The 25,900-nt window shown below is 36.0% G+C and overlaps 2 protein-coding genes across 2 annotated transcripts in view; both read right to left on the bottom strand.

Moving 5' to 3' along the window:
* Positions 1–109: 109 nt before the first annotated feature.
* Positions 110–22,234, bottom strand: LOC109063043 (vesicle transport protein SFT2A). Its single transcript, XM_019080118.2, has 8 exons — positions 22,062–22,234; positions 21,051–21,137; positions 18,850–18,935; positions 11,728–11,809; positions 10,793–10,828; positions 10,632–10,690; positions 7,570–7,599; positions 110–672 (listed from the first exon to the last, which is right to left on the bottom strand). Exons 1-8 carry the CDS (start codon positions 22,125–22,127, stop codon positions 633–635), a joined length of 486 nt encoding a protein of 161 aa, XP_018935663.1. The 5' UTR covers positions 22,128–22,234; the 3' UTR covers positions 110–632.
* Positions 22,235–23,621: 1,387 nt separating this feature from the next.
* The window catches only part of LOC109063023 (ribosomal protein S6 kinase alpha-2-like), a 41,083-nt gene continuing 38,804 nt past the window's right edge, over positions 23,622–25,900 (bottom strand). The window contains exons 20-21 of the mRNA XM_042768419.1: positions 25,549–25,686; positions 23,622–24,770 (exon numbers count right to left, since the gene is read on the bottom strand). Of these exons, the coding sequence (XP_042624353.1) occupies positions 24,645–24,770; positions 25,549–25,686 (264 nt within the window). The 3' untranslated portion in view covers positions 23,622–24,644. The remainder of the gene's footprint in view (positions 24,771–25,548; positions 25,687–25,900) is intronic.

The raw sequence follows: 25,900 nt of genomic DNA, 5'->3' as shown, positions 1-25,900 counted from the left end.
ACAACCAACATTACACACATCATTATTCTGAACACATCAGGCTGAAGATTATAACATATGACACATTAAATCCTTGTGGAACAAACAAATAAAATCACAAAACAACGAATGAACAAAGCTGGAGTACTGCATTTATTTATTTGGTGCATGGTATCATACGAAAAGGCTTTTCTCCCATTTTATGTTAATATATTTGGTAGAAATGCATTTTTTTTTTCTGTACAAAAGTGAACAGTAATTGAGTTCATTTATAAACATCACATTATAACAAGGCACTTATTTTCACTCAGATTTAACCGGCAGTATATTATCTATTACGCATTTATATGCCACACACAAAATTAAAAGAACAAAAAAACCTTAGAAATATTATATATATATATATATATATATATATATATATATTATATATTATATATTATATATATAAATATATATAAAACAGTAAGGCTTGTAATAAATGCAAATATTACACATTCACTCTTAATATTACACAATTCTCTTTTAAAATTATTATATTAAGACAAAAGAGGACATGTTATTTTAAGATGGTTTGGAGATGAAAGAGAAAAACAATCCTTTTTTTGACATTTACTATGCAGGACTGGTCTTTAGATGAAATATTGGATCCTTCAGCTCAGACAGGTGGTGAAACACTTCATAACAGCATCCCTGTGAAAACAAAATGACATTTATGTTTACAGCTGACAGCTCAATAAAGAGTATTACATATGGATGGGAGGCTCACAGCAAAATCCAGAGAAACAGATGGATAATGAAAAACTGATGATGAAAACCATACTTAATCCCAAATAACCCGATAGCTCCACATTAATGCGCTTTATTACCTTAACATTCAATTTAATTCTTTGTTCTGAAAAAAGGGGGGGCTTGTTTTGAACGATTTTTTCTTTGTTGTAGTTGGGCAGAGCTCTTGCATATTTCATTTTGTTTTGGCGGGAAACCATTGCATGACTGACCCCCCTAGATTCTGATGACTGTAATGCACTTTTTGGCCCAGCGATCTTCCTAAATACCATTTTGTAAAACTTTACAATAAGGCTCCATTTGTTAATATTAGTTAATGTGAACTAAAAGTGAAAAATAGTTGTGTTACAGATCATTTTATTAGACTGTTTTTGTCATGTTTTTAGACCCGTTTTACGATTCTTTTATGTTTTCTGTATCAGATTTAAATTTCTGTTACAAGAACAGCATTAGACTTAAGTAATTTATGTAAAAAATTTAATTTAATTCATATATATATATATATATATATATATTTACGATTCTTTTATGTTTTCTATATATATATATATATATATATATATATATATATATATATATATATATATATATATAATTTTTTTATTATTTTTTTGGTTGAAAATGATGGTCCTGTCTTATTAGGAAAGGATAGCAAATACATAATAAATATTGAGATTAAATTATTAGGCTGAAAAACATTTTTAGCAATGTCGCCCAGTCCTGATGTGGAGGTAAAAGATGAAGTAACCATCGCGGTCTCCAAGGCAACAGCAGAACAAGGTCACGGTGCCTTCCTCGCCTCAGCCTCCACCCTTTTTCCTCTCTCCTCCGCCTCTGCATCCGTCACCCTCTCTAAATGTGTTGCTATGCAGACTTTGTCATGCTCAAAATTCACAGAAAGTGGAGGAGGCGTTAAAGCAGTCAAGGTTAAAAGAAAGAGTAGAGAAAAAAAAAAGAACAACAGATTAAGGAGGGGGACTGACGAACGTCTGCAGATGTGTTACTCATTCCTCCTGCAGCGCTATCAGGAGACTGTTTAGTGTTTAGCCTTAAAAGCACTGCACATACAGCACATAAATAAATGACGATTAAGTCCCCCTGCATTCTGACGAAATATCGGAGCAACGGAAGCTCCGGCTCTCCAGCGCAGTGAGCGGACTTCCTTAAAAAAAGCTGAATAAGCCTGAACTTAATAACCAGAGAGCAAAAAAACATTTTGGGCTAATACAAAAGCAGAGACATTAAGGGATTATTTTTTAGCATATTATTCCCACAAATATAAATATGTTATGTTGTTACACATAAGGAGAATACAGAATAGGAGGGGTAAATATTTGGACTGGGCGATAAAGCTAAAAAAAGCTTTTTGATTTTATTTATATATTTATATATATATTTTTTCAAGAGAACCATTATTTCAAGATGGCATATACTGTTTAGTTGCCAAGACGCTTAATGCAATATTAGCTCCATATTAGGCCTAAGATAATATTTCTCAGCCTAATATTTTCAGTATCTCACATAGTATAAACATTTGTTATTGCTTGAAATAAAATAAATATGAAGTGAAATTAAAAATAAAATAAAAAACTTTATTAATTGAAATAAATATGAAGTGAAATAAAAATAAAATAAAATACAAAAAGCTTGAAACATATTTTAATTTAGCTAGTTGCCAAGACAACATTTCTTATTTTTGTTTAAAGTTAAAAACAGCAAAATAACAAATTTTAACTGACAATTTATAATTCATAATTCAAAATATTAACAAAGACTATAATAGTATAGCAACATGTGTTTTCTATTAGTATTTGAAACTTTCAATATATGATGAGATTTCTTTCATGAGATTTTTTTTTGAGGGATTCTACTCTAAATTGTAGAATTAGTTTTGAATTTAATGATTACAAAAGAAATAAAGTCATACATGGTTCAAACAAGATGAGGGTGAACTGTTTGAAGGACTATTTAACATCTTAATACACTCATACTCTAGAGACAAAGAAGGGCAGTCAATCTAATCTAATGACGTGATCTTTAAGGATCTTAATGGCCAAATAAAAAGCGCATTAAAATCATCACATTATTAGATTGCTGATATGCAGCATGCTCCTCAAAAAACATGTGCACAGCCCATTGTTCAAAACAGAGATCAGTGGGATAAACAGCTGATGACGTGGAGCCTGCTCATGCTAATCCAGTAGAAACACAATGAAAAGAGCCCTAACCCATGATTCCAAGCCACTCAACAACAGCATTACTGAGCCTGATGAAGGGTGAGGCTATTTCTAGGAAAACAATCAACAATGAAACAATGGTGTCTATAGATGAATCATCTACAGATAAATGGAAAGAGGAGTCAAGGGTTTGGTCTTCGAATGAAACTAAAGCAGCAGGTGGAATACAGAGGGAATCATTCAGGAGGAATTGTTTTCTGAAGCAGGCAGGGCGTAAGGTTGGGGGGATGGGGCAACCTGGCTGTCAGAATCCATCAGAAACACACACCAGCACCTCTGGCAGGAAAGGAGGGGGGTTGTCTGTTGCAGCTAGAGATGCTATATGTTATAAAGATTATTTCCAGTCAAAGCCTCTTGAATGTTTTGTGTGCTGTGAGTTGTTTACGATGCCTTTAGTTTAGTTTAGAAAGTTATCACGATCTAGAATTTTTTTTTGATTTGTTACGTTATTTGTTTTGCACCATCCCTTTTATGATTTTCACCTGCAGTTTTATTATGCATTTTGTTTTTTTTGTTGTGTTATTTGTATTCATTTATTTACACTTTTTTGATTGTTTTGTTGTCTTTTGTTGATATTTTGTAACTTTTTTGAGTGTTTCTTGTACATAAAAGTTGACATTTTATAGTGGTGATTTTGTTGAATTTTCAAACCGATTTCCGTTTTTTTTAAATCTTTAAGCAACAAACAAGAAAGAAGGAAAGTGTGCATAAACAAGATGTTTATTTGGTATTTAATAGGCCAAAATGGCTTTTGGTCATGTGAAATTAAAGGCAACAACTGCATAGTTCTACAATCCAAACAACACAATCAACACACATTCAATAAGAGGTTTCTTAATCCACATTCAGTATTTTAGTTTTTAAAATTGGTTTTAAATAAAAAAAGGTCTTTACCAGTGAGACTAAATAAAAGTATGCTATATAAATAGCATATATTATAAATATATAAATGTTAAGTAAAAAAATGTTAGCCTGAATGCACTGGAAGTCGCTTTGGATAAGAGCGTCTGCTAAATGCATAAATGCAAATGTAAAATGTAAATAAATAAATTATTCCAAAATGTTAAAATCAAATAATGTTGGTGCGAATAAAACAAAGATGCAAAGTGTTTCATTTGTCCAATTAAAAAAAATAGGGTAATGATTCACATCTATATTTTTTTACTTGAGCCAATGAAAAATAAATAACTATTGTCTTGAGTTAAAAAAATATAGATGTGATTCATTACCCTAAAATGTTTTAATTGGATGAATGAAACACTTTTTTTTCAGTGTTCTACAGCAGGTGATTTTTAAATCAAATTAAGTCTATGTAATTTTAAGGTAAAATAAAAATAATCATCCCATACAGAACTGATGTTTACTTCTGTCTTTTCTAACGTGTAAGCAAGTTCTACTTTACAAAAAAAAAAAAAAAAAAAAAAAAACATTTCAGTTTGTCTCAGTTTAGTCTGTTTCGTTTCTCATCCAACACGCGAGAAGTTGAGCTGAACATCGCCTCACTGTCTTGTACGCTTGTGCAGGGCGGGACAGGTACAGTACGCTCGCGCAGCTTCAGTGAGCGCAGGGAAAGGGGCTCTTATTTGTGCGCCAGTACACCAACGGCTGTTCGCTTCCTGCTATCTGTGCCTCAGACATGTAGCCCTGCACTTCCAGTGCTAAACGGCTGCCCGTGTCCTGCGCACAGATTTCGAAATACTGCCACAGAAATGACATAGCCAATGATTACAATGTATTCTGTGCACGCGGGCGCACTTCCGGAAAAATCGTCCGGAAAAAGACCAAAAACCGGCCGATTGCCGATCGCGAATTTTAAGCAAAAACCCGCCAGTTCCGATTTATGGCCGGTCAACCGGTGCATCCCTACTGATAACCATCCTCTTCGAGTTTTTTTCCAGACCAAAATTCTTATACTCTGATAACCTTCCTCTGCGATGAAGATTCACAATACTGGAGAGAGTTGTTTCTCTCACCCCTTCCTCCTCAGACTCGGCGCTCACACGGGTTACCAGACTGAGGACACGCAACAGGAACGAGCGCAATTAACAATGCAAGGCTACAAGCCTTAAACTATAAGAAGAAGAATTGATTTATCCTCATTTTAATATGCCTCTGGAGCTTTTTAGATGGATGCTGAGGCTATTTAGGTCGGGTAGAATCTGCCATCTCTGACCCAGCTCATTTGCTGGCTTCCATGGCTGTGTTTCCAGCCCAACTCCAGGGTGATGAAATCCTATTGGGTAATTTGAGTGTGGGCGGAATCACACAGATCAAAACAAAAACAGACATTCTGATACGGTACACACATTTTAATGCAAATATTTAGGAAACATGCTAGAGTATTTTTTTGCCACGCCGCTCGCATTCGGTGTAGACACGGTGTTAGGAATTGTTAGTTGTTTTTCCTTAGTGGCTTTCACACAGGACGCTTCGTGCACACCCCCTAACTCCAACCCCCTGAACCCCACCCCCGCCCATGTCATCGTCCATCGCGATGTTTCACGGTAGACATCGTCCAATGCCAAATTTGTAGACATGGCCCAACCCTATCCAAGATATAACACACTTTCAACAACTGAGAGCACACTTTGTACACTCTCAGAAAAAACAAAAGCTGCCACTGGGGCGGTACCTTTACACAAGGTAAACCTTTGTACACAAAGTTTCCATATTGGTTCCTTAAAGGTACATATTAGTACCTAAAGTGCACATATTAGTAGATAAAAGGTACCTAATGTAAACCTTTTGAAAGGTACCGCCCCAATGACAGCTTTTTCTAAGAGTGGTTGCCACAAAGAGCCCCAACAAAGAAACAGATCTGGATAAGCAAAATGCCTCTTACACATCTTTGTTAAGGTATCAGATAAAGAACTTTACTAGGCTCATGATGAGGCAGTGGAAAAACAAGCAGCCTTCTGCATGGCACTGGGAGAGCGGCGCTTCAGCAGGGGATTAGTGCCATATGGTGAAGGCCAACAGCCGCAAGGCCATGAGTAAATAACAACACGTTTTCATTCAGGGAATTCAGCTCACCATGTGTGCACAACCCAATCCCACCCAACAAACATGAACTGAGGGAGGGTGTCACAGTCTGACACGCTGCCATTTGGAGACAAGCTTCTACCAAACTTAACTGGGATTTACACTGGCATTTGAGATAATTTAGTTTGGATGACTTATCACATGGTTAACCTGTGTCGCACATCTTTGTTAGAGCCCATACAAACCTGGCTATATTATCATGCTTAACTAGCTGCAGGAATACAATAACAGTGCACATATTGTTTGTATTAAACTTTTTTACCTGTACACCTTTTATGATTGCCAAGCAACACAGCAGACTTTGTCGTGCTAAAATCATTGGAATGAACAGCCTCTCACTGCCTTATTTTACAACATCTACGAACATTAAATCATATTTCAGTGATGAAACTATCTGTTCAATAAAATAATAATAATTAAATTAAGGATGCACCGATACTGTATTGTACTCATACTCATTAAAAGGCCCGATACCAAAAGCCGTTACTGCACAGCATGTGAACAATGCTGTGCCCAGACAAAGAAACACAGAGAGAATACACAGAGAGTAGAATGGAGTTATTAGAGATTAAGGATGTCTATGAAGTGCATGTATGCAATTAATATGATGTTAAACATTCACTGGAAAGTGTGTTGTTCGGTCGGTTATGTCAAAAGCAAGTAAGTAAAACAATGCACAAGTTACTAAAGTTACTTGACAGTAAAGAGAGAGAGAGAGAGAGAGAGAGAGAGAGAGAGAGAGAGAGGGAGAGAGAGAGCACACTTCTGTTGCATGATCTTGATTGCTGTTTGCTCTCTTAGCAATCGCATCATTTGGATTTAACAAAAATTCTAGTGACATTCACTATAAACAATTTTTTTTTTTTTAAACGTCAAGCATACACAACTTTATTTTAAATGATACGGGAAACTAGCAGCCTGTACGTGTCTCTTTCATTCTGCACCAATATAAATGTGTGCATGCATTGTGCTTGTTTTGCTTGCTTGAGATTAACTGCAATATATTTGTGGTTTTGGAATATAACTCACAGCATGATTCAAGTGATAAAAAAAACCTGACTTATATTTCAGAAAATAAGTTCATTGCTGTTACAAGATATGTATGAGGAAAACCTCTTGTGCAATGGAGCAGCTCTAATGTGCTATTAAATTAAAGATGAAATAAAATGAAGAGTGAAAGTAACAAAAGCTTCTACAATACATTTAATGGCCATAATTAAGTGTGAAAATAACTGAAGAAAATATCTATTTGCTAAATGAACTAAGCCAACTAACATTATTCATATTATTTTGGTTTCTGCACACAGTATTTTCAAAAATTACAAATGGCATGAAAATACAGGTATTGGCACTCGGTATCGGCAAGTGCCAAAAATAAAAGTATCAGTATCAGCCTTGGTCTGAAAAAAGTGATATTGGTGCATCCCTAAATAAAATGCACAACATTTTAGATAAAAGTTTTTAGATAAAATGTAAAATTATATAAATTTTGAAGAACAAAGTTGAGGAGGCATTTACTTACCGTGCGAATGGAATGTAGGAGATGCTATACCTAAAACACACAAACACATAGTGTTAATACCTAATGTCCCATTAAAAGCTTAGCAGATTAAAAAAACAAAACAATCGAAAAATAAAAGAGTGAATCCATGTGTATGTCATAGATGCCAGTTACAGCTTGCTTTTATAGTAATGAAATGATGTAATAGGAGACATGCTTTCATAGTGAGTTTAAGTGTGTTTTCTTTTATGCTCACCAAGGCTACATATACAAAAGAAATATTATTAAAATAACTTTCTATTTTGATATTTTTAAAAACAAATACTATGATAACAAAGCTGAACTTTCAGCATCATTTCTCCAGTCTTCAGTGTCACGTGATCCTTCAGAAATCATTCTAGTTGATTCGGTGCTGAAGATGATTTCTTATTATTATCAGTGCTGAGAACAGTTGTGCTGCTTACTTCTGTGGAAACCGTCATACTTTTTTCAGGCTTCTTTGGTGAATAGAAAGTTAATGTATTAGAAATAGAAATATAATGTATTTTAGTAATATTTTGTATCATATAACATTAAAATGCCTTTACTGTAAATTTACATTTAATTTCATTTCTAAATAAATATATGCATAATTTCAGCATTTATATACAAATTATATAAATACATTTATAACAGATTATATATATATATATATCATTTTTTTTTTTTTTATGTGTTTTTATGTATATGAGATTTTAAGTAAATATAAAATATAAAGGATATACTGTCTAAAATATGTCTGAAAAAATAAGCCCCATGTTGCAACTGATTGAAAATCTGATTAGGGATTTGTTACACACAACTAACTTCAAATGAAATGCTAATGTACTGACAGCTTCTCAGAAATGTCTAGCATCAAGGAATCCTCCCTGCAGTTTTCCCAGTACTATCTTCTTACATGCGGTTAAAGCGGTTGCTAGAGTGACTGATGTCAGTTTTTAGGTGTGGTTAATGCAGTTTTCCCAGTACTATCTTCTTACATGCGGTTAAAGACAGTGAAACTGACAGCAATTACATGGCCAATAAAATCTGTCCCACTGAAGTGTTAAAAACTGGGCAGCCAGGAGCTCTTAAATGGCCATCCTCACATACACGCACACGGTGTTCCCTCTCTGTTCGTCTGACTATCTATCAAACCAGAAATGCTGTGTAAAATACTATATAACCTTCAAAGTTCAATGCTTTTCAAAACTTTTCTTAAACTTTCAGGCAAAGCTTTGTCAAACCAATAGTCAAATTTTGTTTCGAAGAACTTTTCTGTTCTAGTTCTAACAGAGAGAAACCATGTGTGTGGAACGCATATGAAGTTAGACATTTAGGTTTAGTGTTACAAATAAAAATCACTCAACAAACACACAACATTCCTCTCTAGTGTCGCAGAGTTTGTTGCATAATGAAGCGGTGAGCCCCGTCCACCTGGTTCAGCACCTGTGCACCTGCTCATAGCCAAGTGAAGGGGTCAAGACATGCTTAGAGGATCAGATTATTTCTGCTGCCCAGTTCTGCTTAGCTGCTTTATTGGCACGGGAACACTGCCCATCTGCCCGTCTCTTACTATCATTCTTGAGCAGTGAGCAGCCTTTAGGAGCTCCCTCTTGTAACTCCAAGTGTGTGCAAACTTACAGTTAGGGGGAAAGATATACTGAAATGGCTGAGCTCATAATCTTAATATGCTTGTGCTGATGATGCTGATGTTCCACACTGACACTGATCAATGGCACATTACCGTTAGCAGTGCAAAAGTGAAACAGATAAGCAGCTTTCACATTTCGTTAAAAAAAAAATGAAATCTGTGTTGTTGCCTCAATGCAAAGGCACTGCAAGCTGGTTCTGAGAGCTGCCAAAGCATTTTTGTCAGGTTGCTAAAGTCTTCTTGTTGGCTGCTAGGGCACTGCTAGGTGGTTCTGGGTGGTTGCTAAGGTGCTCGTGGTTTTGGGGGGTTGCCAAAGCTTTCCTATGCAGTTGCTAGGGTGGTTTCTCTATTATAGTTTCTAGATATAGCCTTCCTTCAGTATAGGTCTATGTTTCTATGTTTTAACACCCAGCAGATAAAAATGGTTTGATTGCTTAGAACAGAAATAGCACAAGCCACTAAATTTAAGGTATTTCATTTCTTGGCATAAAGAGGACAAAAGATTTCCACAGTCAACAGGTTCAAGTTGTTCACATGGATTCACTGTAATGACCAACAGAAAAGTGGCTTCTGTGTGAACTGTGCTTCATTAATCACTACACTATCAGTCATAAAAATAGCTTTTTTGCCTGCAAAATAAATATAAAATGCTTGCATTTTTTTTCTTAGCTAGATTCTTGATTGAATGTTTTACTTCAGTCTTAATGAACACCATTTTCCATCAGTTACACCTACAATACTGTACTTACAGTAATCACACCTCTCATTAGTCACATCAGTCACCCTGATCATGCATCTATTTTTGGCCCACTTCCTCACCTTGCCAAAGACTCAACCTCCTGCCTCTAAACCAGCAGGCAGACAATGATGACAAATTGCACGCATAGTTTAATTAACAGGTTATGAGCCTACACAAGTAGAGATGCCCAGGCAGCAGGGAACCAGGGAAGAGCAGAGCAAGCTGCTAATTTATTTTTAGGTACCCTGGGCAGAGCAAAACCAAAACTGCTCAGGTCTTTAGCTGCTAGAGTGATTTAGCGTTTGGCCTACTGGTTAAATTTCAGGATAAGTGTCATGACACAAACGTACAGATATACAAACACAAATATCATGATATATCACATTATCATGACATTTCACATTTGTTCTGAAAAAACAAAACAAAAACAACAACATAATTTTTCTAGTTACAGTACTTTCAGTTCCACTAATAGCAGAAAAATTTATTTCTTTAAAAATCTTTTAGAAACCATTTTTAATATGTAATCTACTGAACATAAGTACTAAAATTAAGTTACTAAGAGTAGGATAAATTTATAGCAAAGATACAAATAAAATAAAATAAAAAAAATCTTATAAACATTTTTTTTCTTTCTTCTTTTTTAAAGACGATTGACAATCTATCACCTACCATGTCATGGACAAAAATTGCAAAATACAGAAGATGATCGCCAGGCCCCTTTTGTTCCACTGCAGGGAAACAAAGAGAAACAAAATATAAAAAAAATGTACATTTTCTTAAATGGACAGTCAACCAAATATCAGCAATAAACCTGTTGTGGGGAAGCTTACCCAAAACACTGCACATAGTGTCAGCACAAGGAACAGCTGAGGAAAAAAACACACACTGGTTAAGAAACTGTGATCAAATAACAATGAGGTATAGCAAAAATAATTCCCATTGATGTTTATGCTTGTATATATGTGGAAACAAAAATCCTGTTAACAGCTGGTGAGATAAACAAACTGGGATTAATCCAGATAATATGATATTAGTGAGTTAAACACCCATCATTCTCTTTATAGTTGGCAATAATCCAGAGTAATTAAATAACTCTAGTGCACTTCATACTTTGAATCTTTAATAATAACTACAATCATAAACATCATAAGAAGGTGCTCATCATACGTCTGCACAGAAATACATAACAATCATTTGATAGTCTGGTTACAACAAGCTTCATATTGTGCTGTGCTTGAGCAAGTGTGAACAGATTCAGACCAAACACAGATTACAGGGGAAAGTGTCACAAAGAGTCGCTGGGATTTTTTCTGGATTACTACAACCGTCCTTCGAATCTCTTAATGCCTCGTAGTCCCTTTAAGAGCTTCCAGATTTGTGACTGTAAAAGGCTGAAGCATTCCTTCTGCCCTGCTATCTGTAATGTCCCAGGCAAACTGTTTCCTATGTAGCTACGCTAGTTTCATTGTCTCATATCACTCCACAGTCTCTTCCTCACATTAATTTAACTCAACTACATCAATATTCTGTCTATTTATGATTATGACTTTGAAATATGTTGCCTTACCCAACAGTCAATTATTATTTTTTCTTAAATACATGCACATTCCATTTGGTTTGACATTTTGTTATCTAATATAACGACAAGGTAAAAAGAGGACCTAACAAGGATGAGTCCACTGTTCTGCTACAAGGTTAAATTTGCCTTTCCAAAATGCCTTTTTCTCATTAGCTCTCCAGTGCTGACGCAAAGGCTCTTTCTTACCAGCATCATAATGGTGGCTATAAGCCTGGTGGGCTCAAACATTCGCTTCAGCTGTTTGAAAGGGCCCATCAGGAAACAGGTGCTGTGAAAAGAGTGACACAGAATTAGACAAATTCACAAGGCACACGTATCCATCACTCACAGTACTGCCAAAGTGCTCATTAGGTGCATTAATCAGTCATTAATCAAGCCACAAAGAAATGTGTTGATGATATTCCAATTTTTATGCAAACATTATTTATATACAGATTTCAACTAGGTAAAAGTTTACTGGGAAAAGTCAATACTATAGTACACAAAGGAAGAATATGCACATGAGAAACTTTTTATTTTGGATGTGATAGCTCACACTATGAAAGAATTTTAAGAATTTTTAGGGATATTAAAATTTCACAGAGATTCAACTCGTCAGGTTAGATCAAGCAATATGCATTTGGTTATTGTGAAAATTGTATACAATTGTAATTTTTTTGTACATATCTGTACTTTCCAAAACATATGCAGTTTGCCTAAATTAATAAGAAATTTAGATCTGGTGTGAACAAGTAATTAACTGTTCAGAGATCTGGGGCCCTATTTTAACGATCTAAGCGCATGGTCTAAAGCGCACGGCACAGGTGCACTCAGGGCGTGTACGAATCCACTTTTGCTACTTTATGGCGGGAAAACGGTCAGCCGGGCACATGTTCTAAAAGGGTTCTCCCTATTCTCTTAGTGAGTAATGGGTGTGTTTTGGGCGTAACGTGCAATAAACTAATCAGAGTCTCATCTCCCATTCCCTTTAAGAGCCAGTTGCACTCGTGCCATGACAGATTTACTATTTACATTATATATATATAATTGGCAAGCGCATAGACAGAACGCGTCTCCGAGATGAAATAGGTAGCCTAATTCTGATACATGCGATGACTATCCATTATGACATGTATGACATTTTTATATTTATGTAGCCTACACAATAATATTATTTTGCATTGTAATCCTTTAATTTTTAATATTTGTCATGTTTGTGTGCTGCTGTGCGTCCCTGTGTGTTTAATAAGCGGTGTGTATGAGCGTTGAGAAAAAACATTGCACCAGACTTTAGACCAGGTTTGAGTTGGTCTATGGCACAGTCTATTTTCAGTTCTTCAAAATAGCATTGTGCCAGCAATGCGCCTGAACACACCTCATTTTCAGACCATGAGCGCACAAATGGACACAAATGCATTTGCTATTTAAACAAAGTGGGGCAGGATGGGAAAATGAGAACAGCATTGGACTGAAACGAGCAAAAACACTTGCGCCGCGTGTATGATAAGGCCCCTGAACTTACTGTTTTGAGAAAAAAAATTTAAATAACTCAACCAAGCCAATTTGATTTAGAAAAAAAAATTAATATGCAAAATAAAGATATTTAATTATTACTTTGAATCAGAATTTTGAATAGTAGAAAAGACTGACTAATATGAACTAAACAGATGCTATTAAATCATCTGTCAATGAAGGATCAACTGATGTCTAGGCAACTAAACAGGCAAATTAAAAACACATTAAAATCATTGTGATATAACATATGATGTTCCTTAATTTTATCATAAGTGAAATCATCACACATTTATAATGAATATGGCCTAATGGTTAGAGAGTCGGACTCGTAACCCAAAGGTTGTGGGTTTGAGGCTTGTAGTAGGCAGAAATTGTAGGTGGGGGGAGTGAATGTGCATCGCTCTCTCCACCCTCAATACCAGGACTGAGGTGCCCTTGAGCAAGACACCGAACCCTCAACTGCTCCCCAGGCGCCGCAGCAAAAAATGGTTGCCCACTGCTCCGGGTGTGTGTTCACGATGTGTGTGTGTGTGTGTGTGTGTGTGTTCACTGCTGTTTGTGTGCACTTTGGATGGGATAAATGCAGAGCACTCATTCTGAGTATGGGTCACCATATGTGACCACATGTCACGTCACAAGAATATTACCAAGCTCTTGGTAGTAGGTATAGATTTTAAATCTCCCGCCCTTAAAAAAAAAAAGCTAAATTCTATTGATTTTTACTTGAGTGACTTTGGAAGACACCAAAGGCACCAATTAGCATAATTCTTAAATCGATAAAGCTTTATTAATTTATGCAATGAGACATCAGCAAAATCAGTAAGCATCACAATGATGGAGACGGGCTGTGTTCAGGACCCAGGAGGCTGAACCCATCTCCCCCGCATTACTCAAGCAACCCTAACCAGAACACTCATTAGATCACAGAAACACTAATGCATGAGCCAGCCATGATGTCATCCTCTCTCCTACGAGAGCAGGCATCGGTGCGGCCATAATCTGACATTTTCAAACATGGTCTAACAGTCTAAAGAAGAAAAAAGGGCTTGCTCACTTGCTTGTCCTCTAACCTACAGTTACTTCAAGCTAAATGCCAAAAACAGAAAGACCAAGATATGAACGATCTGAACTCACAAAACCTGTCAAGAATATGCTCAGGTCATTTTTTTAAAAGTAATAAATAAGAAAGAAAATTAAGCCTATTTTAGGTTTTTTTTTCTTTTGTGTGTGTGTGAGATCATTATGAGAAAAAAAAAGAAAAAAAAAAATCATTTGAAACATTATTCTTATTACTATATTGCAAAAAAGAGAATGATATATTGTATAACAAATATACATCAAGGTCTTAATCCATTAACCACAGCTCAGTTCAGATCAACAGGTCTTCTGAATGTAAATGCAGAGTTGCAAATAAACATCATGATCTGCATCGGTCTAGGTTTTTAAATGAGGTTTCATGATGCTACCTGATAATATGTCATGCCAGTAGATTTCCAAATCACTACCATGACCAGAACCAATGTTGTGTGAATTTAAAACAGGTAACCCAGACAGCATGACCCTTCACTCTAAAGACCTAACCTCTGCAGCTCTGTCAGGACAAGTCTGTGATTAAGGACAGAGTCTGGTTACTAATCAAACCTGATCAAATCTTTACTGAAGTGGCCGAATGGCTCAGTTTAATGATTTCTCACAGGGCTGAGTTCTTTAAAGTGAAAAGCGGTCTCCGGATATGCAGAGGTGCAGTCTTGGAAAATGCCAGGGGAATTCTTCTGGGTCATTTTTCCATCTCACTGCCCTGGTTACTAACTGGGTCTCTTCCTGGTTCCTGCATCATGATTGGAAATAAGTGACCTCAAGCCTTCTATGACACAGCAATGTCATGCTTTTCTGGAATTGTATCTATATTACACATCAATTACATCCAAAAACTTCTAGGTAGTATTTCACCCCAAAATCAAAGGGGAAATTTTATTCATGACATAACAACTGCTGACAGCGGCCATGGTGTGAACTATCACGAGCAGTAGAAATCATCTGATAAACTTCATAAACTCGTAACTCACAAGAAGACCTGGATTCTTTATCAGTGCTTTATATCTTTTCTGTAGGTAATAAAAGTTAGTGACACCTGCCCACTACTCACTGGAAAATGAAGCATCAACTGATTAAATACTAGACCGTGCAGAGAAAATTTAATCGTCCATTTAAAATATTGTATTGATTACTGAGACTGTTCAGCCTGCTGATGATTCCAGAGAACCAGACAGACCTGTTTCAGTCTTTGAGAACAGAACATCTTGCCACATGGCAACCCAACAACACTGTAAGAGGAGGAGAACACACTTCTAAGCCCTACTTAAAAGACAATGCATGTCAATGGGAGCCAGAGAACATTTGTGAAGAGAAGTTACAAGACTTTGACAACTTAAAAAAAGAGTGTTATAACTTGCCATCCTCTGAGCCGGTGAATTGACAAAGCACAAAGTTATGAAACACACCAACTGCATGGTTTTAGAGGACTAATCCTGTCATCCTCTTTATGCAATCATGACTTCAACTGACATGGAACAGAGGCATTAACAAATTCCTGAAGTCCAGGTCCATTTTTGGACAACTGAGGCCACTTGGGGTGATTGGCAGTTGATGATTTGGTCTTCTGCTCCCACAATATGATTAATAATAATACATTAACACAGCATGTATCCTTAAATAAACATTTTTCAATTATGTAAACATTGCTTTAAAAAGGTCAAGTGAAATGTTAGTAATAAAATGAAGAACAAAGAAAATCGTTATATAGAACAAGTCTATTAGGCTACATTTACACTGCAAGCATAAGAGCTCAATTCCGATTTATTGCTTAGATCCGATTTTTTATTTTTTTTGTATGGCTGTTCACATTATTTTTTAAATGTGGCCAACATCAGATTGCAATTTGAACGAATAACGGTGCTGAACTGACCGCATGCACAAAAGAACAACAAGACAAAATAAAATTAAAACTAAGACCATAACGAATTTGAAATAAAATAAACGTTAACTGAAATAAATTAAAATATTAAAGGGGTCTTATGATGCAATTTCAAATTTTGCTTTCTCTTTGAAGTGTTACAAGCTCTTGGTGAATAAAGAAGATCTGTGAAGATGGAACAACTAAAGTGGAACTCTTTCAAATGCAAAGAGGTATTCTTTATAAAAGTTGAGACTCGTTCATCATGCCTGGAGCTGATCCGTGCTGATCGCTGAGGAAATACATCAACTTTGCACTGTGGATCACCGGATCGGCTTTCACTGTGGACGAAAAAGGCGTCCAGCCCGGGGTCATCACATGTGGTTGCTGCAAGACCAAGGTACACTCCTTCGTAGACTCCGCCTGCCGCACTGTTCTCAAGACGCCCGCCTCTGCTCACTCTAGACTGTAGTGTGTGACACTGTTTCTTTTAGAAAGCAAAACTACTTTGTTTATGCCTTCCAAAAGAAGACATGACTAGAAATCATGTTTATATCACGTTGATAATGGGTTTTATGTTTTTGTCTCGTCGCTCCGGCCGGACAAGGCATCACAATATGTTAAGAGGCGTAACATTTCCGTCACACGCTTTAGGCATTCGGCCAATCACAACGCGCTGGATAGCTGGCCAATCACAGCACACCTCAATTATGTGGAAAATAATGTTTTTTTTTTTTTTTTACCTTAAACCACATAATCACATTTTATTTCACCAAATACACAAAATAATGTTCTTTTTAGCAGCATCATATGACCTCTTTAAATGTAACATTTAATTTCAATTATTTGGCAAAGCATCATTTCTCATTTTCGTTTAGATGGCTATATAGAGCTGTTACTGTAATACACCATAAAACAACATAAAACTGCCTCTCCCCTGACAACCTCTGTAATGTTTACCACGTGACCAAAGAACTACTGCTATATAAAATCTTTGAAGTGACTCCCAGTCAGCGGGGAATTATGACTTATGTCGTTCTAGAGTCCAAGTCACCATGAATTATTGTACTATGATCATTCAGACTGTGGTCGCATTGCAAAACACCTAACCTGAATCATATTTAGTACCACATATGGAAGCGGCCCAAATCAGAATCAAAAAGATCAGATCCCACGCGGTCTGTGCTGTTCACATTGTCATAAAACTAAATGATCTGTGTCACACATGAGCAAAACAATTTGGATTTGGGACAAATTTTCCTGCAGTGTTTCAAGTGGTATGAAGCGGATTCTCTCTAACTTAGACATGTTTATTAAGCATGTGAATGCAGGACAGTGGACCTCCAAGAGCAGGACTGGACACCCCTGGGCTACAATGCTCAATGCTGTGAAAACAGGTTGTAAATAGAAACCTCCGACACTCTTCTTAGAGCGCTCACACAAATACACACAGGACCGACTGAAAACAGCCGCCACTCCTAAAGAATGACAGGTATCATTACATATTTAAAGTTTCAGTACTGACTTGGTACTGATATACTGGGACTTCTGACAACACTACAAACAAACAAGTCTGAATGAAGAAAAGTTCAATTTGAATGTTCGTTTGAATTACTTCTAAGACATACAAATTTGGATCTTTATATATATCATTACAAAATGTATGTGAAAGCATATCAGACATACCTATATCTATAGCTATATATATATATATATATATATATATTATAATATATATATATATATACATATATACATATATATATATATATATATAGATAGATAGAGAGAGAGAGAGAGATGTCTGATATGATTTCACATACAATTTGTAATGAAAAACCCTCTGCTTATATGATACATTTATTTTTTTAGAAATTCTCAATTTTCTGTTTTAGAAAACACAATAGGGGCAATAGTCTGGAAACACAAACATTTTTTCCATACTTTTCCAGACCTAGAAAATACTAAAATCAAAAGTCCATACTTTTCCAAACGGCATAGGATCCCTGCATATTGTTTCAAAGCAGCTTCGCAGAAAATCATGATGTTAATGTTTCGAATATCTTAAGATTTTCATGCCGTACAGTTGAATTAAGAAGACTAGAGCTGGGCTCTTATGTAACTTGCATAATTTTCTAATAGAACGTGTCTATACTATTTTCTAATTCAGTTTTCATTTTGGAACGATACAAGCAATCAAGAAGTTGAGATTTGCTTTTGAGATTTGTATTTATGTAAGAGATGTATGCATGCACATGTACTTATATAGCCAACTTAAAATAAAGAGCTGGGTGATAAAATAGTTACATTTTACAATAATAAAATAAAAAAACAGGCAGTCGACATTTGCTATATAATATATATTATATATATTGTTATACTTGAGTGTACTGTATGTATGCAGAAGACAGAAGGATAACCAGTTTGTAGATTTAGCCAAAATTAAGCTGTCAACCAATAGGGGCTGACCAGTTTGAGACCGAATGTTGTAGTCATTGATAAATGTATATTAAATTAAAGAAAATATGTGATTGCTACAATAATTTTGGGAGCTGGGTTGAGTAGTTAAGCCTGCATGCTGTCAAGGCGACAACACTAATATTTTATGTCTGCAAAAATATGTTATTTTCACTAATTATTAATTTTATGTTTGAAAACATTTTATGTAGCATGCATACTTAATAATTTACCCCCAAAATGGGGGATTTGTGCCTCTTGCCTGTTTCATATCTGTAGAAAGTGTCAAAACTAGGCTTATAAAGCACTTGATGTACAGTTAATCTAATCACACATACAGAATCAACATTTAAGAGAATGTGCCATTGCATGCTTGCCCACAACCCAGCAATAATTACACTTACCTTGAAAGTGCTGCAATATTTCCAAGGGTGTAGAACACAGCAAACAATTTAACACCAGCTTTAGGCAAGAAGAGGAGTGCAGTTCCCTGTTTCAGAAGATGTAATGAAGCTTGTTAATCAATTTTCAAACATTTCTCTGAAACAACATGTCTGTGGTATAACAACATTCTGATTCGTCCACTTTCAAGTTCAGAGTTTGTACATGAACAAATTAAACAGTTCTGCCACCTAGTGGTGTTACAAAGCCTTTGCGCTACATAAAGTATACAGTGGCCCTAAACAGTGTTTGGAGCTTAATTGCACATACAACATGAATATTGTTGCATTCGATAACAAAATATCAAACACACACAACATAGTATGCTAAATGAAGCTAGAGCTTTTATTAGAACTAACATGTTTAACAATGTTTACGTGCAATGACTAGTCCAGAAACTGGTGTGAATGTGATTTTTAATAGATTTCTGAATCACACAGTTCTAGTTTTAAAAAAAAAAAATACTCCCTGGTACAATGTACAGAAATCTACAAATGCATACTTTATGGCTGCCGCTGTAAGTGTTATCAGTAAAGTGTTATCACTCTGCTGTGGCCAAACCACACACCAACTGAAAGCAACTGTGAGGGGGAAGAGGAACAGGGTGGCATCATTAGGGCGCCCAATTCACCCATTTGTGATCATGTGATCATTCACATGTATTGCATTGCAAGAAGCAACAGTGTTTTGCTGTCAATTACCCTTTTTTTTTTTTTTTTTTTTTGTGAGAAAATTTAACCTGTTATTATTATTAGGCTAAAACTACTCAAATATCTTTTACAGTCAAGTATATCCAAACTGTGCATATATTAGTCTTTATTCACCGCACTGCAAGAACTTATGTGATATGCAATAATGGATGGTGCTTGGTACCACTGCACTTTTAAATTAAGTATGAATGAGATTTTTGGAGGAGATTAGCCTATTAGTCTAAATAATAACATCATGAGGGTGAGAAAATTTAATTGATTTTGGGTGAACCAAGGCCATAACCACATCATGAATGTGACGTGGTTATGAGAGGGACTTTTTTTTGGGGTTTATCTAAAATAACCCAATGGGAGTGGTGTTTTTATTTACAGATTAAGTAAAGATTAAGATTTTAAATGGATTTAGAAGAATAAAGATAAAGAAAAACAAAAGTACTGTAAAAAAATAAATAAATAATATTTTTATTTTAAAATATGTACCCATTCAACATTAACAGAAAAATCCTTCTAGTCTCAACACATTCAAGTGAATGACACAAATCACTTAAAACAGCTTATGTTTCCAATTCCAAACTTTAAAAATAAAAATACAAATAAAAAAGTCATTAACTACTTTCATCTTACCCCTCACTCTTTTGCTGTTAAAACAAATAGACGCGCTGGTTTTTTCAGTTTCTGTGAGCAGTAAAGCCCGCCTCCTTTGATTTGATTGGCCCTCTCAATAGTTTTTGACATTGACGAGTGTGAACTGCTAACTTTTAAAACTTTTTTTTGTCATATACTGTCAAATATAAAACATTGGGGGCAACAATTTGGCCATCAAAAATGGCAAGTTACAGACGTAACGGTAAACTAAATATTGTCAACAATCAAATATTTGGGGTGACAATTTATCAAAAATGTAAAGTTAACGTAACAATACTTATCTGAAATACTGTCAAACATCAAATCTGGGGGAACATTATGGTCATTTCTCATTTCTGGGGGGGGGGGTACTTGTCTTCCTCAAGGTCTTCCTCGGGGAAGTCGTGGCCTAGTGGTTAGAGAGTTTGACTCCTAACCCTAAGGTTTTGGGTTCGAGTCTCGGGCCGGCAATACCACGACTGTGGTGCCCTTGAACTGCTCCCCGGGTGCCGCAGCATAAATGTCTGTCCACTGATCCGGGTGTGTGTTCACGGTGTGTGTGTGTTCACTGCTGTGTGTGTGCACTTTGGATGGCTTAAATGCAGAGCATGAATTCTGAGTATGGGTCACCATCCTTGGCTGTATGACACGTCACTTTCACTTTCACTTTCACTATGGTAGTTGAAGCCCTGTGGTGAACTATGTCTTAAAGAGTAACTTAACAACAAATGTCTGAGAGTCTTAGGTCAAAAGTCACTAGGTCAGTGTGGCTGCAAATGGTTGGACAGATAAAGTCCATCATGGGGAAATAATGGGGAAAGTTAACTCACAAGTATTGAGCACAGGACCCCTCCTGCGAAACAAATGACAAACCACTTCACCCGTGTGCCGAAACTGAGTGTTGTGCTGTCCAGGATCTGGGAGAAGAATCACAGGATGTCACATGGCTCATAATGCCCCACGAACAAAGACCAAGAGTTCATGCTTTAAACTTGCTTATGACGGCATCTGATTCATTAAAATGCCTCTGATGCATATATGCAGAGACCCACAGGAAGAACAAGACAGGAAGAAAATGATTCTGGCTTTTCCATATAATCATTCACATGAGTGATGAACATCATGCATTACAGCCTAAACAGTGTAACGAAACAACAACACGTCACAGCACCGTAGAGCTTACAGTATGGTTTTAAAGTATGATGAACTTTTTATCTTAAAGGGATCAATTGATTTATTATGTTATATTTTGTTATATGAACCCTTTAAGACTTTAATGTACTTATTTTAGTTTTTTTGTTTTTTTGTTTTTTTAAATGGATAAGGTATTAAGGTGTGTTTAAGTGTCAGCTTCAAAACAACATCCGGAGGTCATGACCTTACCTCACATGATCCTTCATCTCAGAAAGCATGTAAAATCAGCAATGTTAACAAATATCATTATCACATAACAATTCTATGCAAACAAATAGAAGACAGACCAGAAAAAGAGCAACACTGCACTGTAATCTCTTTATGTAGACTATTTCTCCTGACTAAATTGCGCCATGGTATTACTACGGTTTGTGATAACACAGAATGGTTTTATTATTTAACATGGTCATGATGGTCATAACATACTCCCACAGTATTCTTTGAAGGACGCTGGAGTACCATGCTGTATAAATATGGCATTCATCCATTACCATGGTATTAACATCTGCTACTTCTACTGTATGACAGTACTAAGAACTAAAAGGAAGTAAAAAATGTGTGAATTTACAGTAGTACATAAACTCTATGGGGCCTATCAATTACAGACGAAGACACACTGCAAACAAACACACGTTCTCTTGCTGTACCTGTGATGTAAGTCCCACTTCTTCATTTTCATCTCGACCACTTAATACACGACGCAACTTGTCCATCGTTGCTCGTCAGGTGAAGCAGTGCCTAGTTGAAATTATCCAACACTTCCTCGAAGTTCAGCACTGACACAAATAAGACGTTACTTTTCCCCACCCGTATTCCCATAAGCCCCGCCCTCCATCTAATCGCTGACTGCAGTGGTTGGGCGGACTGTAATGAGTGACCCCCAAACTGACCAATCATAGACAGCTTTTGAAGAGCGACAGCCAATCACGACGCAGGAGGCGGGCATTGCGAAAATGTAGATGGAACGTGCACGCGCAGGTCTGAGCAGTGGCGGTGTTTTTAAAGTGCCCGTCAAATTCTGTTGTACAAGGATGTGCTATTTATTCTTATATATTCTTTATATAACAAAATTATATTCTAAACATATTAATTGTTTAAAATGAGAGGCAATTTGATTCCAGTTTTGCACAGTTTTGTTTAGATACCTGTTGTCATCGTCCCAAATCCTGACATTTTTTGCCTGGGAGCAAGTAATATGATTGCACTTGAAAACGTCCCTTCCACGACACTGTAATGAATAAGGGTATTTATGTACTTAATTAAACGACTACACAGTTGCACACACTATGTACCACCAATTTCAAGAACTGACATTGTCCAAAATTCATTAAGTAGCACACAATAGTAATACTGTGACCAGTTCTATCATATTTCTATGTTGTTTATTTGTAAATTGTTGGTATACAAGCCAACACAGAACATAAAAGTATCATTTATTTTTCTAGCAAGGACAGATCCTAATGCTATTGCTGTTTGGTAGGTATCACTGTAGGGAGTCGTCTGATGTACAGCATTAACTGTGTGGTTTAGCTAGTAGAAACACTAATGCATTGACAAACTTGTTTTGGGATATTGTAAAAAAAAAAAATAATAATAATAATAATAATAATTCAGCATTAACAATAACAAAAATTAAAAGATTAGATTGTGTTTGGCTGAAGGTCTTCAAACAGCCCAGAATGTGTTTTCTGCTTAACAGAGCTTCATTTTGGAAAAGGTGTTGATCATATTCATACAAAAATACTGGACTGTCTTCTAGAGAGTAACTTTTTCATACAAAATTAAGTTTTTTTTTTCATCTGTACTGCTATAAATAAACTTTCAGAGGCTGCTACAAATCGTGTATAGCATGCAAACATAATTTCTGAATATCCTTAAATAGGTTTCACAGAGCAGATAGTGTTATGTGTGGAAAACACATTTCCTAATAAACTTTCATGAACGAATGCATATAGGCAAGTTGTGACTTTTAATGGAAGAATGATGTAACATTGGTCAACTCTAAAAGAAACTAATAAAAGATTATAATGGATAACTATAGGTTTAATAGATAATGACCTCAGTACATAAAGTGTATCGTGTTTTCAAGATCATTAATCTAAAGACTTTACAATAAGATCAAATTTGGTAGTCTAGTTCAAACTGTATTTACACATTTATATATATATATATTACATTTCCATGAAAGTGAAAATACATGCACATGATTCTATTCTTTAAAGTTTTTATTTTATTTCTTTATCATCATTCAGTAAATCTAGTGCAAAGGTGTGGCACTTGTTTAGGTTTAGGTGTTGATGCATAAAGGTCACTTAAAAACAAATAGATAAAAAAGGTACCGGATATCTTTAATAAACACATAAATATTTAAATAATTAAACAGAATTGTAAATAAACGTGCATATCAACAAAATGATTCATAAATATATAAATAAATAATTTAAAACCAATGTGGTGCAAATACACAAGATGGAAAAATAGAATTAAACAGAATTAAAAACATCTGTTTTCTGTAGCCTCACCATTACACAAGACCAAAACATTAAAGAAGGTTACTAGTAAACCAAAAACAACATGAACAATGCTCTTTGTGCTTTCACTAGCATGTTAGAACCATTCGTTTGTCATAAAAATACATACTGTACATGGCATGCTTGTTCAAAAGATGCTGGTACGTAGCTTAAGGTGCAGCACTGTCACCATGATAGACCAAAGCATCATCTACTAACTTCTACATGGCTCTAACTGAAGTGTCTGCAGCAAGTAGTAGCAACTTTTATGAACGACTGGCTTTTTCAACCGACTGCACACAGTTTGGGAACAATAACTGTGGTCTGCACCATTAAAACTAAACACTTCATGATGCACACTCCCGAAATTGACAGGGATGGCACGCACACACACACACACACACACACACACACACACACACACACACACACACACACACACACACACACACACACACACAACACGTCACGCTCTGAAAGAGCTGTTTTTGAGCCCTGACAGCTGTGATGTTTGCATCTGGCCCTCATCAATCTCTTGACATCAGCAGAACTCTTGGCAGATCATTTTTTCACTCTTTGGAGATTGCTCTGACACTCTGAGGTCAATCCAATTTTTCCTCTCTGCTCTGGATGCTTTGGCGGTCGCCTGGTGCCTTGTCCGAAGCCTGCGCGCTCCGACATTTCTTAAAGCTGCAGAAGCTCATGTGTCTGGCTGGAGTGCTATAGACGAGTGGATGTGAGTCTTTTCATGCCTCTCCTCTGAGCCAGACAGGAAGAAAGCACTGGCTCCAGTTTTGGTGCCTGAGGTGACCGATTCAAAGCAGAGTATGTGGCAGCCATCGCCCCCTAGGAAATGATAGGACTGATTAATAACTCCTAAATTATACAGCATCCAAGCAGAAATAGTGTGATCATTTAAAGTGACAGTTAAAAACTGTATGTAACTATATTTATAAGTTAGTACTGTTCAAGGGTTTGGCGTCAGTAAGATTTTCTTCTAAAGAAATTACTACTTTTCTTTAACAAGGGCACATAAAATGATTAAAAGGTGAAAGTAAACCCTTTTTTATGTTGTTACAAAAGATTACCATTACAAATAAACTGTTTGTTGATGATTTAAACTTTCTATGCATTAAAGAATCCTGAATAAGTATCATGTTTTTTTCTCAAAAAGATAAAGCAGCACAACTGTTCCTAACATTGTTATTGACTAAAATGTTTCTTGTGCAGATCAGCAACAAATCAACACATTAGAATGATTTCTGAAGGATCATGTGACACTGAAGACTGGAGAAATTATGCTGAAAATTCAGCTTTACATCACAGGAATAAATTACATTCTATAATACAAAGTGGATTTTTTTTTTTCTCTATATTATTTTTGTAGTATATTTATGACTCCAGAATTCACTTAACAGGACTAAAAATTATAAAGTTAAAAATGATAACAATGGCCTAAATTGTTTAGTTCCTAAATCAAAAGAATAATTAATTTCTTTAGGTTTAAAGTGGAGCAGGTGCAGTATTACAGGTAAACATGAGGTGGCGATGTTGCACTTTAATAGTGGATCGTGGATCTGGCAACCGCTCAAATGCAGCAGCAGATGGATGACAGGAGCAGTACCTTCACCAGTTGCACATCCTGTCTGATCAGCTGGCTCTGAGATAACTGATCGCGGTTCACTATCCAGGGATGTCTGAGAACAAGAGGTGCCGTCAGCCGCTGATGAGGGTCCACATGCAGCATTTTAGTTACAATGTCCTGTTCAAAGATGACAAAAATGACTTATTTTGAGGCTGAAATCATTTGGAACCACACAAAGATGATTAAAGAATGATGTTTCCTCACAGCTGATGAAGATCTCTGCATAGGTTTTATGGCCTTTTTATTGCCTAAATAATCTTTCTACACTGCTGCCTATTACTGTGAACTGTAATATCAATACATTACAGATTAAAAAAATAAAAAATTATGT

This window comes from Cyprinus carpio, chromosome A13, assembly GCF_018340385.1.
Source record: "Cyprinus carpio isolate SPL01 chromosome A13, ASM1834038v1, whole genome shotgun sequence".
Lineage (NCBI taxonomy): Eukaryota > Metazoa > Chordata > Actinopteri > Cypriniformes > Cyprinidae > Cyprinus > Cyprinus carpio.
Note: the sequence above shows the minus strand (reverse complement) of the source record. Positions and strands in the feature narration are given on the sequence as shown.